This window comes from Mytilus galloprovincialis, chromosome 4 (genome assembly GCF_965363235.1).
Source record: "Mytilus galloprovincialis chromosome 4, xbMytGall1.hap1.1, whole genome shotgun sequence".
Lineage (NCBI taxonomy): Eukaryota > Metazoa > Mollusca > Bivalvia > Mytilida > Mytilidae > Mytilus > Mytilus galloprovincialis.
Window position 1 is genome coordinate 91,717,803 of NC_134841.1, and position 13,569 is coordinate 91,731,371.

At 33.1% G+C, this 13,569-nt stretch overlaps 1 protein-coding gene across 1 annotated transcript in view; it reads right to left on the bottom strand.

Annotated features, from left to right (window-relative positions):
* The window catches only part of LOC143073380 (sodium- and chloride-dependent GABA transporter 2-like), a 67,932-nt gene that overhangs the window by 19,642 nt on the left and 34,721 nt on the right, over nucleotides 1-13,569 (bottom strand). The window contains exons 2-6 of the mRNA XM_076248871.1: nucleotides 12,007-12,141; nucleotides 10,349-10,478; nucleotides 4,729-4,764; nucleotides 2,180-2,312; nucleotides 776-952 (exon numbers count right to left, since the gene is read on the bottom strand). Of these exons, the coding sequence (XP_076104986.1) occupies nucleotides 776-952; nucleotides 2,180-2,312; nucleotides 4,729-4,764; nucleotides 10,349-10,478; nucleotides 12,007-12,141 (611 nt within the window). The remainder of the gene's footprint in view (nucleotides 1-775; nucleotides 953-2,179; nucleotides 2,313-4,728; nucleotides 4,765-10,348; nucleotides 10,479-12,006; nucleotides 12,142-13,569) is intronic.

Consider the following 13,569-nt stretch of genomic DNA (forward strand, 5'->3'; position numbering starts at 1 on the left):
TTAAATAACCCGCTACGCGCGTTATTCAGTGTGCACCAATTTTTTTATGTTATTTCTTCATAGAACACTATAATACTGTTGCCTTTATTGATATTATATGGTTTAATGTAAAACTTTATCTTGTCCTCTATACAGCTTCGCTCGCTCTCGTCCCATATGGAATGTACTGACCCCGTATATATTGCATTAGGTCACTAGCAAACTCCGTAACTAAGAACGCTGTTTGTTTGGATATTGACATTTACCTTGGTCTTTTGAGAATCATTGTCTCTTTTGCAGTAATATCACATCTTATTATTTTGTAATGAATGATATAATATACAATATGAAAAAAAAAGGATTCTGTCAAATGAAGGCTGTTTTCAATTTGTCTTCTGTCTATTCATGTTTACACATCAGATATTTTCTTGAATGATTGCAGATATCCTTAGGAATATACGATATATACTAAGAGTACCTGTAAGGCACAGCAAAGATAAAATAAAAATGTTATATCACGGCAGATAATTACTTTTAGAAATCAGAAGAATGTCATAGATAAATTATGAAATCTTGTAAACTAATATTGAACAATATGTTACTACTCTATGTATTCATATATAGCAAAAAAGAGTAATCTTTTCTTGCAAAATTATGATTAAACATTAGCTTGGAAATTATGTCTCTTAAAGTCGTGAGCTACAAATCATATATGTAACAAGGATTTGTGAGACTTACTGAAGTGACAGCATTGTGGTGTGTGGGTATTTGTTTTGTGTTTATGTGTGTTTCTTACTTCCGGTGATCCCAGATGAACAACTGATACTGTCCTGACGTCTTGGATTTCAGTTATTTCATTTTCTCCAGTCACAACATAATGGCGGGAATAACTGATCAAGTTGTCTTTCAATCTTCCATATACCAGAACTACCAGCAACAAAATAAAGGCTGTTGTTGTCAGACCGTATACAGACTGAAAAAGTATTATTATAAAACAATTTTTGACAATGTTGTAGTTTCAAAATTTGTTTGACACCATAAATCCGAAGTAAGACATTTTAAATTTGACTTTAGGATTCGTATATAGTTATCAAAGGTGCCAAGATTACGCCAGACGCGCGTTTCGTCCACATAAGACTCATCAGTAACGCTCATATCAAAAACGTTATTAAGCCAAGATTACGCCAGACGCGCGTTTCGTCCACATAAGACTCATCAGTAACGCTCATATCAAAAACGTTATTAAGCCAAACAAGTACAAAGTTGAAGAGTATTGAAGATCCAAAATTTCAAAAACTTGTGCCAAAAACGGCTAAGACAATCTATGCCTGGGATCAGATAATCCTTCGTTTTTTGAAAAATTCAAAGTTTTGTAAACAGGAAATTTATAAAAATGACTACATAATTGGTATTCATGTCAACACATAAGTGCTGACTACTAGGCTGGTGATACCTTTGGGGACAAAAAGTCCACCAGCAGTGGCATCGACCCGTGTTTTAATATACAGCCAAAAGTTTATGTGACTTAACTCGTCGTCACTCCGTCCATTCGAAGCTTGAGCTTATTTCTTTTGACCTTAATTGATTGATGTGAGAAATCATACATCAAGCTCGATATTAGGTGCTCCCAATGATTTAACTTTCTGACAACAGAAATCAACCGACCGCATCTTGTAAGGGAACCGTTTATATAAAAAAAATGTCATTTCAAATCTAGAAAAGAAAAAAACGCAAATATACATGTCTTATTATCGCAAATAATTTTATTATATGATATATAGGAACTTTCTCTAAAATGTATTTCTTTTTTTTTTACTTTCATATTTTAACCAAAAAAAATATGTAAAAAGATTTATTAGGGGATGTAGGTCAAATAATTTAAGTTAATAAATAATAGTACAGATTTTATTTTTCATTTAGTTATTTAAAAATGTTCGGGGACAACAATTTATAATACTGAAAAAAGGCCCTTGAATTACTGATGGTAAATATTTCGTACTTCTTTTCTGTTTAGAGGTAGAATGCTTTTAAAGTCTTCATATTTAAGGAAACATTAAGTAACATCTCAACTGTTGATTTTTCTGAAAACATCATTAATCTCGATTATATATTAACAGGTACTAAACTTTTGTGTTTGAAAGATCGGGTAACTTTTCCTTCCTTGTTTCAGTACAATAAAATCTAACTTTAAATGTATAACCTTGGCAAATATAGCTGTTCCTTTAAATGTCAGCAAATATATCACTATCCACGTGGCTAACAGACAGAGCAGAAGATACCATATCATGTGACCAGGCTCGGCAATACCATCTGATCTCTGCAAAAACTTCTCGCTGAAACAAGTTATTTATTTGATTAAAATATTAAATGCTGAATCGCAGTCACTAAAAAGTTATAGGTTGTCCTACGACAAATCAATATGTTTCCGAGTTTTACGTCATATAAACATTATTATACGTATTTTGTGAGATATAAGAAGAGATGGTTTCTCAGTGTTACGTCATAACACACTCGTTAACATTTTGGGAGATTTTGAGCTAAGATTGATTTTATCGAATAATAGCTGATTAAACTGTTCTCGTGTGCACTTTAAGTTTGGTATCGCTGATGAACTCCCATTACAATTTCACAATACTTTTTGTTTCGATTTTTCACATCTTAAGTTATATATTCTTTTAAACTATGTTAGATACAGTTTGGTGAATAAGAACTCAATAGTCCGTAAGCCGTCCTTTAAATGCACAATGTCTCGCCTACAATAAAAAAAAAATCTGTAAGTTTGATTCGGGTATAGCGAAAGGTCATTTTCAGCGAACTAGGTACTTTTGGCTTGCATCTAACTGCAAGCGTTCAATTTGTCTAATACGGTTTAACATTGTTTATTAGTTTGCGTTTTAATCTAACACGCCAATCATGAAAAATCAAGTGCGTTTCCTATATTGATTTTGTTCATGCTAAATAAGAAGATGTAGTAGGATTGCCAACTATAAAGTACAAACCAAACAACGATGAGGGGAAACAACTTTCAGGGAACTGTTTGCTCTTTTAAATATGATAGTTAGGTGATGAGATTTTTAAAAAAGAATGGGTTTAACTATTCAAAATGTAGATTAACCCTGTAATATAGAAAAGTCATAAACTTCTTCCAAGGCAGGAACTTTGTGAATGGATGTCATATGTGATATCCGAATGTTCTGTTATAAGATATCTGATGGGTTTTGCTAAATCTATTGTCAATTTTTATGAAATTAATTAGAACTGGAAATACTGTATAGGCCCTGTGGATTGTTTTCAACAATAACAGTTTGCTCTTTATATGTTGCATTTGGTATTTTCCTTATGTTGTTGCTATCTCGTTGGCACATCTTTATTTATTTAATAAAAAGTTTAACAAAACTACAAAATTCACTAGTCGATATAATGTTTGCTTTTAAATAAAGCTTAACACAACTGTGATGAATTGGTGTACAAGTGAAAAGTAAAATCACAAAAATACTGAATTCAGAGATAAATTCAAAACGGAAAGTTCCTAATTAAATGGCACAATCAAAAGCACAAACACATCAAACGATAGTAAAATATGGTTACAGCAGTCAAAACTGTGTTACAATCTCAAACAAACAAACATTTACAAAAACATCATTCTATCAAATTAAAAAAAAACACATTGACGGGATGTATAAGTACCGAGCCCCGATTTTTATGTTCGGTTGATAAGAAAAAAACACTGTTTCTCTTCTTGCATAATCTTAAATCATTTAAAATCAGCGTGTGTTGTTCCGTTAAGTGATAATTGTATTATTCTCATCTTCGATATTCTTCTGTGATTTTTTTTACAGTAAGTGTCACGAATAATTCTGATGATCCAAATGATGCATATCAGTTCATGTATATTTTAGTATTCAAGTGGTAGTGTTACGTAAGTCTAATACGAGTATTCCAGTAATTGCATTAGTATTGATGTTATTGTCTCCTACAGTAAAACGGTGGAGAGTGTCTGGTAATGACTGTTACACAGATATGATCTGAATAATAAAAGTCCCATATACAGCTTGTTTTAACACGTTAGCTATTCTTCAAGCTGCAGAATCTATAGAATTTTTTATATATCTTTATTCATTTGCATTTATGTAGTATAAAAAAATATCATTGTCGTTGAAGTGACAATTTAATATGACCCTTATACAAAGAATGGTTTGAGATATAAAAAGGAGATGTGTTATGATTGCCGATGAGACCATTTATATGCGGTATGCGGAATGCGGAATGAATTTGAAAGAATCAGATTCAAAAATAATAATTTTATAATCGGGATGTTCTATTGTATCTATCAAGTAATGTTTTCATAATTACTTGAACTCTGTTATGTACATATATAATCAAAATAAGTGAATCATTTACCACATAAATATGATTTGTTCAACAAAGTATATAAAATACGAAACCCTAAACCAGAAATAAGGTTTCTGAGCCCCATTCAACAATGAGCAAAAGTCCATAAAACCACATATCTACCTTATCTGCAGATAACAATGGAATAATATCAAAACATTTCGCAGCTTTGGCTTTTGTGCGATTTCAATCAAAAATTGTAGACATTATGCGGTTTGTCAATTTACGAAAAAAATGCAGATGTCATTTTATAATTCATAAAAAACAAGCATCCTACAAATGAAGGTAGATATAACGTCTGAATTATGTGCTGGATAAACAGTTATGAGATCTATGATATAAACTGCCTATACTTACTGGAAATATCTGTTAACATCTCCATATTCTGTTGGTCTGTAAAATAAAATATAGATGTATGAATTGTGACATTGTCAAGAGGAGAAAATAAAATAACGACAGTCAACACTTTGGTGACTTGCTGTTACTATTCTACTCGTTCAATAAGCTTATAACATTTCAAACATGAGCGTGCAATATTTTTTGGTATTTCACCAGTGGAAATATCCCATGAATTGATATCATGTAGCGTTAAATAGTTTTCAATTAGGATATGTATTTTCAATTTGTCAAAATTGTCCAAAAAAGTAACAAATGAATTAAACAGAAACTTCCCTTAAATAAGATAAATAAAAACATCAAGATATAAAGAAATAGGAGAACCACTGCATGGCAAGGTTTTTGACTTGATGCATATAGATTTATGACGGAGTTTGATTTATTTTTATTTCCATCCGATAACAAGCTTGTTCAAAGTGTCTACTCGGGACAATATTCTTAAGCTTTAACCTTAATCGAATAACCCAATCAGCTCGGAAAACAAAGAGACATATTTAAAGTTCATGAAACTCGAAATAGCAAAAAGAAAAATTGTTTTACAGAATATGACATAAAGGAAACCTTGAATGATTACCGATATGTCAATGTTCCAACCAAGGACCAAGAAGATGATAATGGAAATATCTACAAGTCGCTATAAACCAAACAACGGTATAAAAAAAACAAAAATACCGTATTTGAAAAAAGGGAGCGAAAACAAAATCATCAAACTAGAATTGATAATATCATAAAACATTAGGTTAGAGAAAGTTCTTCAATTTGGAAAGAATTGTGTGGCTGGACTGCCATAACATTTCCATTTGTATATTATAGGTGTTATTTATGTCGGTTGGTCAATTGGGAAAGAATTGTGTGGCTGGACTGCCATAACATTTCCATTTGTATATTATAGGTGTTATTTATGTCGGTTGTTCAATTGGGAAAGAAATTGTGTGGCTGGACTGCCATAACATTTCCATTCCTATATTATAGGTGTTATTTATGTCGGTTGGTTAATTTGGAAAGAATTATGTGGCTGGACTGCCATAACATTTCCATTCCTATATTATAGGTGTTATTTATGTCGGTTGGTCAGTTGGGAAAGAATTGTGTGGCTGGACTGCCATAACATTTCCATTTGTATATTATAGGTGTTATTTATGTCGGTTGGTCAGTTGGGAAAGAATTGTGTGGCTGGACTGCCATAACATTTCCATTTGTATATTATAGGTGTTATTTATGTCGGTTGGTCAGTTGGGAAAGAATTGTGTGGCTGGACTGCCATAACATTTCCATTTCTATATTATAGGTGTTATTTATGTCGGTTGGTCAGTTGGGAAAGAATTGTGTGGCTGGACTGCCATAACATTTCCATTTCTATATTATAGGTGTTATTTATGTCGGTTGGTCAATTGGGAAAGAATTGTGTGGCTGGACTGCCATAACATTTCCATTTCTATATTATAGGTGTTATTTATGTCGGTTGGTCAATTGGGTAAGAATTGTGTGGCTGGACTGCCATAACATTTCCATTTGTATATTATAGGTGTTATTTATGTCGGTTGGTCAATTGGGTAAGAATTGTGTGGCTGGACTGCCATAACATTTCCATTTGTATATTATAGGTGTTATTTATGTCGGTTGGTCAATTGGGAAAGAATTGTGTGGCTGGACTGCCATAACATTTCCATTTGTATATTATAGGTGTTATTTATGTCGGTTGGTCAATTGGGAAAGAATTGTGTGGCTGGACTGCCATAACATTTCCATTTGTATATTATAGGTGTTATTTATGTCGGTTGTTCAATTGGGAAAGAAATTGTGTGGCTGGACTGCCATAACATTTCCATTCCTATATTATAGGTGTTATTTATGTCGGTTGGTTAATTTGGAAAGAATTGTGTGGCTGGACTGCCATAACATTTCCATTCCTATATTATAGGTGTTATTTATGTCGGTTGGTCAGTTGGGAAAGAATTGTGTGGCTGGACTGCCATAACATTTCCATTTGTATATTATAGGTGTTATTTATGTCGGTTGGTCAGTTGGGAAAGAATTGTGTGGCTGGACTGCCATAACATTTCCATTTGTATATTATAGGTGTTATTTATGTCGGTTGGTCAGTTGGGAAAGAATTGTGTGGCTGGACTGCCATAACATTTCCATTTCTATATTATAGGTGTTATTTATGTCGGTTGGTCAGTTGGGAAAGAATTGTGTGGCTGGACTGCCATAACATTTCCATTTCTATATTATAGGTGTTATTTATGTCGGTTGGTCAATTGGGAAAGAATTGTGTGGCTGGACTGCCATAACATTTCCATTTCTATATTATAGGTGTTATTTATGTCGGTTGGTCAATTGGGTAAGAATTGTGTGGCTGGACTGCCATAACATTTCCATTTGTATATTATAGGTGTTATTTATGTCGGTTGGTCAATTGGGTAAGAATTGTGTGGCTGGACTGCCATAACATTTCCATTTGTATATTATAGGTGTTATTTATGTCGGTTGGTCAATTGGGAAAGAATTGTGTGGCTGGACTGCCATAACATTTCCATTTGTATATTATAGGTGTTATTTATGTCGGTTGTTCAATTGGGAAAGAAATTGTGTGGCTGGACTGCCATAACATTTCCATTCCTATATTATAGGTGTTATTTATGTCGGTTGGTTAATTTGGAAAGAATTGTGTGGCTGGACTGCCATAACATTTCCATTCCTATATTATAGGTGTTATTTATGTCGGTTGGTCAGTTGGGAAAGAATTGTGTGGCTGGACTGCCATAACATTTCCATTTGTATATTATAGGTGTTATTTATGTCGGTTGGTCAGTTGGGAAAGAATTGTGTGGCTGGACTGCCATAACATTTCCATTTGTATATTATAGGTGTTATTTATGTCGGTTGGTCAGTTGGGAAAGAATTGTGTGGCTGGACTGCCATAACATTTCCATTTCTATATTATAGGTGTTATTTATGTCGGTTGGTCAGTTGGGAAAGAATTGTGTGGCTGGACTGCCATAACATTTCCATTTCTATATTATAGGTGTTATTTATGTCGGTTGGTCAATTGGGAAAGAATTGTGTGGCTGGACTGCCATAACATTTCCATTTCTATATTATAGGTGTTATTTATGTCGGTTGGTCAATTGGGTAAGAATTGTGTGGCTGGACTGCCATAACATTTCCATTTGTATATTATAGGTGTTATTTATGTCGGTTGGTCAATTGGGTAAGAATTGTGTGGCTGGACTGCCATAACATTTCCATTTGTATATTATAGGTGTTATTTATGTCGGTTGGTCAATTGGGAAAGAATTGTGTGGCTGGACTGCCATAACATTTCCATTTGTATATTATAGGTGTTATTTATGTCGGTTGGTCAATTGGGAAAGAATTGTGTGGCTGGACTGCCATAACATTTCCATTCCTATATTATAGGTGTTATTTATGTCGGTTGGTTAATTTGGAAAGAATTGTGTGGCTGGACTGCCATAACATTTCCATTCCTATATTATAGGTGTTATTTATGTCGGTTGGTCAGTTGGGAAAGAATTGTGTGGCTGGACTGCCATAACATTTCCATTTGTATATTATAGGTGTTATTTATGTCGGTTGGTCAGTTGGGAAAGAATTGTGTGGCTGGACTGCCATAACATTTCCATTTGTATATTATAGGTGTTATTTATGTCGGTTGGTCAGTTGGGAAAGAATTGTGTGGCTGGACTGCCATAACATTTCCATTTCTATATTATAGGTGTTATTTATGTCGGTTGGTCAGTTGGGAAAGAATTGTGTGGCTGGACTGCCATAACATTTCCATTTCTATATTATAGGTGTTATTTATGTCGGTTGGTCAATTGGGAAAGAATTGTGTGGCTGGACTGCCATAACATTTCCATTTCTATATTATAGGTGTTATTTATGTCGGTTGGTCAATTGGGTAAGAATTGTGTGGCTGGACTGCCATAACATTTCCATTTGTATATTATAGGTGTTATTTATGTCGGTTGGTCAATTGGGTAAGAATTGTGTGGCTGGACTGCCATAACATTTCCATTTGTATATTATAGGTGTTATTTATGTCGGTTGGTCAATTGGGAAAGAATTGTGTGGCTGGACTGCCATAACATTTCCATTTGTATATTATAGGTGTTATTTATGTCGGTTGGTCAATTGGGAAAGAATTGTGTGGCTGGACTGCCATAACATTTCCATTTGTATATTATAGGTGTTATTTATGTCGGTTGGTCAATTGGGAAAGAATTGTGTGGCTGGACTGCCATAACATTTCCATTTGTATATTATAGGTGTTATTTATGTCGGTTGGTCAATTGGGAAAGAATTGTGTGGCTGGACTGCCATAACATTTCCATGTCTATATTATAGGTGTTATTTATGTCGGTTGGTTGTTATCTCGTTGACGTTTATCCAACAGCTTCTTTAATAGTTATCTATAACGTGGCTTTTTTATAAAATTTCATGTTGATTTTCGATGTTACTCGATTATCTTTATTATTGTATATCAATATAATATTTCCCACAGAAAGTAACCAAAAGTTAGCGTGCAATAAATTCTAATATTGCACTAGTGCAATAAATCTTCAAAATTGATGACGTCATCAACGACAAAATCTTAGTTTAAACCAATTTTTACTTTTAAATATTATATTGCTATACAATAAAAGGGTTATTGCATGAATATTGGGGAATATTGTCCCTCGTAGAACATATATTGCACTCGCAAACTCGTGCAATATAAAATTCTACTCGGAACAATATTCCCCAATATTCATGCAATAACCCTATAATATTAAATCATTAGTACAAAATAAGAACATTTTAAAATGAAATTATATAACTTCACTTATGAATTGATGTACCGTAAAACGAAGACGTCAGATAGATATAAATTGTAAATACTTAAAATAAATGCTTGAGGGTTTGATGCAACTGTTTTAGATGTAATAACAACACAAAATGCATCAAATACAAGTAAAAAGTAAAGTAGGATCTAATTTAGAATCGGGGAATTTTAACTTATTCATAAGACCATGAACAGTTTACACGAAATTACACCAAATATAGCACTATAACGGCTAGACAAATATAATCTTTGGTCTGAAATAACTTTGTCTTTTTATGATAACATTAAGTTAGACGAGATGGTTATTTTTGTCATATGAAAATGAGTGAACTAATTAGTATGTGACCATTAGCGGTGTAAGTTAGTAATTTATTGGCTTATCTATACTTGCACGGATATTTACATGAAAATACTGATGTACTTATCATTGTCGTTTCAAAGCAAAACATGTGAAAGATAAAACTGTTCCTATTGAACCTAAAGATTTCAAATGCAGATACAGAACTGGGGCATCGTTATTTGGGTAAGCACGCATCAATAAGGATATAAGTATGAATACAAGTACTGTTTTGCTGAACACATTTGATTGCTCCTAGTTAAGTTTTCTAGTACGTTTTTGTATTTTGGGGGTTTTTTTTTTGCCAATGTCAGGTACGGTTTTCTTCGGATTACATAGCAGTGGCGATAACTTGTCACATGTTCAATATTTTGCCGAATAATGCATATCCTTACCTAACAACACTGGTGTTGCCGCTTCTAAAACTGTCGAAGGATACAAAGGAAAAGTAAAGGCTGTAACTCAGTTCCAATCCTGATGTTAAACATCGTATAAATGTCATTACAAGAAGAGCTACAGCGCCTCCTGTAAAATAAATTAGTTTATTTTTGATTTCATAAGTATAATTTTGATTGGTAAAAACATTTTATTATATTTAGCTTGTTATCAATTAAAGCATATACTAGTTTTGTTACTTTATTTTTTACAACAACCTTCAGGTATTAACAATTACATGTACTTTCTTTATCATTTAGTCTCTGGTGGAGAAATGTCTCGTTCCTAATAATACCACATCTTCTTATTTCTATACGTGTTATTTAATCAGTTTCAAAAGAGGGACGATAGTTATCAAAGGTATCAGGATTATAATTTAGTACGCCAGACGCGCGTTTCGTCTACATAAGACTCATCAGTGACGTTCAAATCGAAATATTTATAAAGCCAAACTAGTACAAAGTTGAAGAGCATTGAGGATGCAAAATTCAAAAAAGTTGTGCCAAATACGGCTAAGGTAATCTGTATCTGGGATAAGAACATCCTTAGTTTTTCGAAAAATCATATTTATAAACATTTATAAAAATTTATAAAAATGACCACATTATTGATATTCATGTCAACACAGAAGTGTAAACTACTGGGAAGGTGATACCCTCGGGGACGAAACGTCCACCATCAGTGACATCGACCTAGTGGTGTAAATAGTTACCAAAGGTACCAGAGGGACAGTCAAACTCATAAATCTAAAATAAACTGACAACGCCATGGCTAAAAATGAAAAAGACAAACAGAAAAACAATAGTACACATGGCACAACATAGAAAACTAAAGAATAAACAACACGAACCCCACCAAAAACTAGGGGTGATCTCGGGTGTTCCGGAAGGGTAAGCAGGTCCTGCTCCACATGTGGCACCCATCGTGTTGCTTATGTGATAACAAATCCGGTAAATAGTCTAATTCGGTAGGTCACATTCATGAAAGGGAAGGTGATTGCAGTTACGACGTAAGGAACATATCCGATATTATTTGTGAAACGGTTATTCCATAACGGTCAACCAATCCGTGATGGCGTCCGTAAAATTTAAGAAGGGATTATTTCAACTTCACCATTTGAACTCTTGGTTTAATAGCTTCCTTGTGAGCAGCAACCCTCTATCAAGAAAATCATAATAGGAAATGCAAGCAAGGAAATATCGTATCAATTGGGAGATATATACCCAGTATGCAGGTGCTGCTGGCATGTTGCTACTTAGAAATGGAAAGTTCACAATTGGAAAGCTGTAATCATCTCTTTTGTCATAAAGTTTTGTTTTCAACCGACCCTCTTTGTCAATTTCTAGATGTAAGTCAAGATATGAGGCCGACTTAACTGTATCTGTAGTATCCCTTATATCTAATTCGATGGAATAGATGCGTTCCACATAGTCACCAAATTTTGAATTATTTAGTGAAAGAACATCATCTATATAGCGGAAGGTAGAGTTAAAGGATATTGCTAACTTCTTGTCTTTCTTTCTAAGAAGTTCCTGCATGAAGTGAAAATTGACGAGACTGACTAAAAAATATAAAGCCGAACTTCTGCTGTCGTAGACTATATAAGCAAAAAAATTACCTTTTAAAAATGGGATCAAATTGCTGAAGATACCAACTATTCCGTGTCTGTAGATAGCTCCTAGCTTTATTTGAAGGTAACATATCGGAATGCATATCAGGATCAGCAATACATAATACGCCACTAAGAAAAGAACTGAAAGAAAAAAACACATTAGTATAGTATTTCATAACATGTGTAAATAAGTTGATTGTTGTGTGTGCAGTTTATGCATATCCAGGACGTGAAGACATTTTCAAAATAAATCAGACAAGTAGGCTCTGTTAGTGTGTTGACGGTGATGAAGTGCGGGAAATGAAGGATTCAGTTTTTCCACGCTCTATAAAATACAGTAAATGTTTTATTTCATTTAAGGTAGTTCAATTACATTACGTTCTTGTATGCCGGAAGTATACTTATTTATGTTTATTTTAAAATGATATTCGATTAAAAAAAGAAGGTTTTCAGAGTATATTAATGAAAAATGTCTATTTCCAAGCAGTTTTATCAAATCAAGGAAGTTAAATTTGTTTTAATCAAATAAACAAACATAAAATAGGAGATGTGATTTGTTAATTAATTTCTCAATTTCCCATCAAAGACCAAATTACAAAGATGTAAACAAATTTATATTAGTATATATAGGATAACACTTCTGTTTCCGACAGGCACTGTATATGTGTATACTTTTTGAGTACATTTTGTAAGTTTGTTTGGTATTTCACATTTATACATTGCATTAACTATTTTTTCGTATTGATATTTCTTAACCTGATTACATACAAAGAATATTTTAGAGTTGACCTGTTTCTGATATTTTCTGCCATGTGCAAGAAATGACCTAGTGTCTTAAAATTTTCGAAAATTGTAAGCGCCCAAATACATTAATATACTGAATTATACTTTTATAAAAGAAAGAAGATTGAAATTAATTTAGCCTATAAGAATTAACCGTTGAAGGAAACAATTTATTTAAAAAATGAATATTGTATCACAAATGTCTTTTTATTTAGTGTCATGGAGAGATGTTTTATTTACATTTATTCAAGACCTGAATGGTTCTAGATATAGTATAAAATTGAGAATGGAAATGGGGAATGTGTCAAAGAGACAACAACCCGACCAAATAAAAAACAACAACAGAGGGTCACCAACAGGTCTTCAATGTAGCGAGAGCTTTATTTTGGGAATTAAATCGTTAACAAAACCACATTTTGTATGTTTCCGCTTTTTATTCTAAAATAAGAACACAGTCAACGCTTGTATTTCCCATACAACTATAAAACGATGCATTCAATACAGATAAATACATTGTTTTATACTGCAACCATGAAATTTCAATTTTCTTTTCCAATGTATTGCCATGTCATTGTTATGTGAAGCACGTACTGTCTGAACTGTTTTATTCTATTAGGAAAATAAAACTATTGAATGCCTCTTCATTGTCGTCACCCAAAAGTACGGACTCTTATGAAATATACACGGACATGGGGATATATTAAGCTATTATATGGCTATAAACTTCTTAACCAATCAAAATTGTCAAAATTTGACATACGTGATGTTGTTTTCATTTCAAAATAG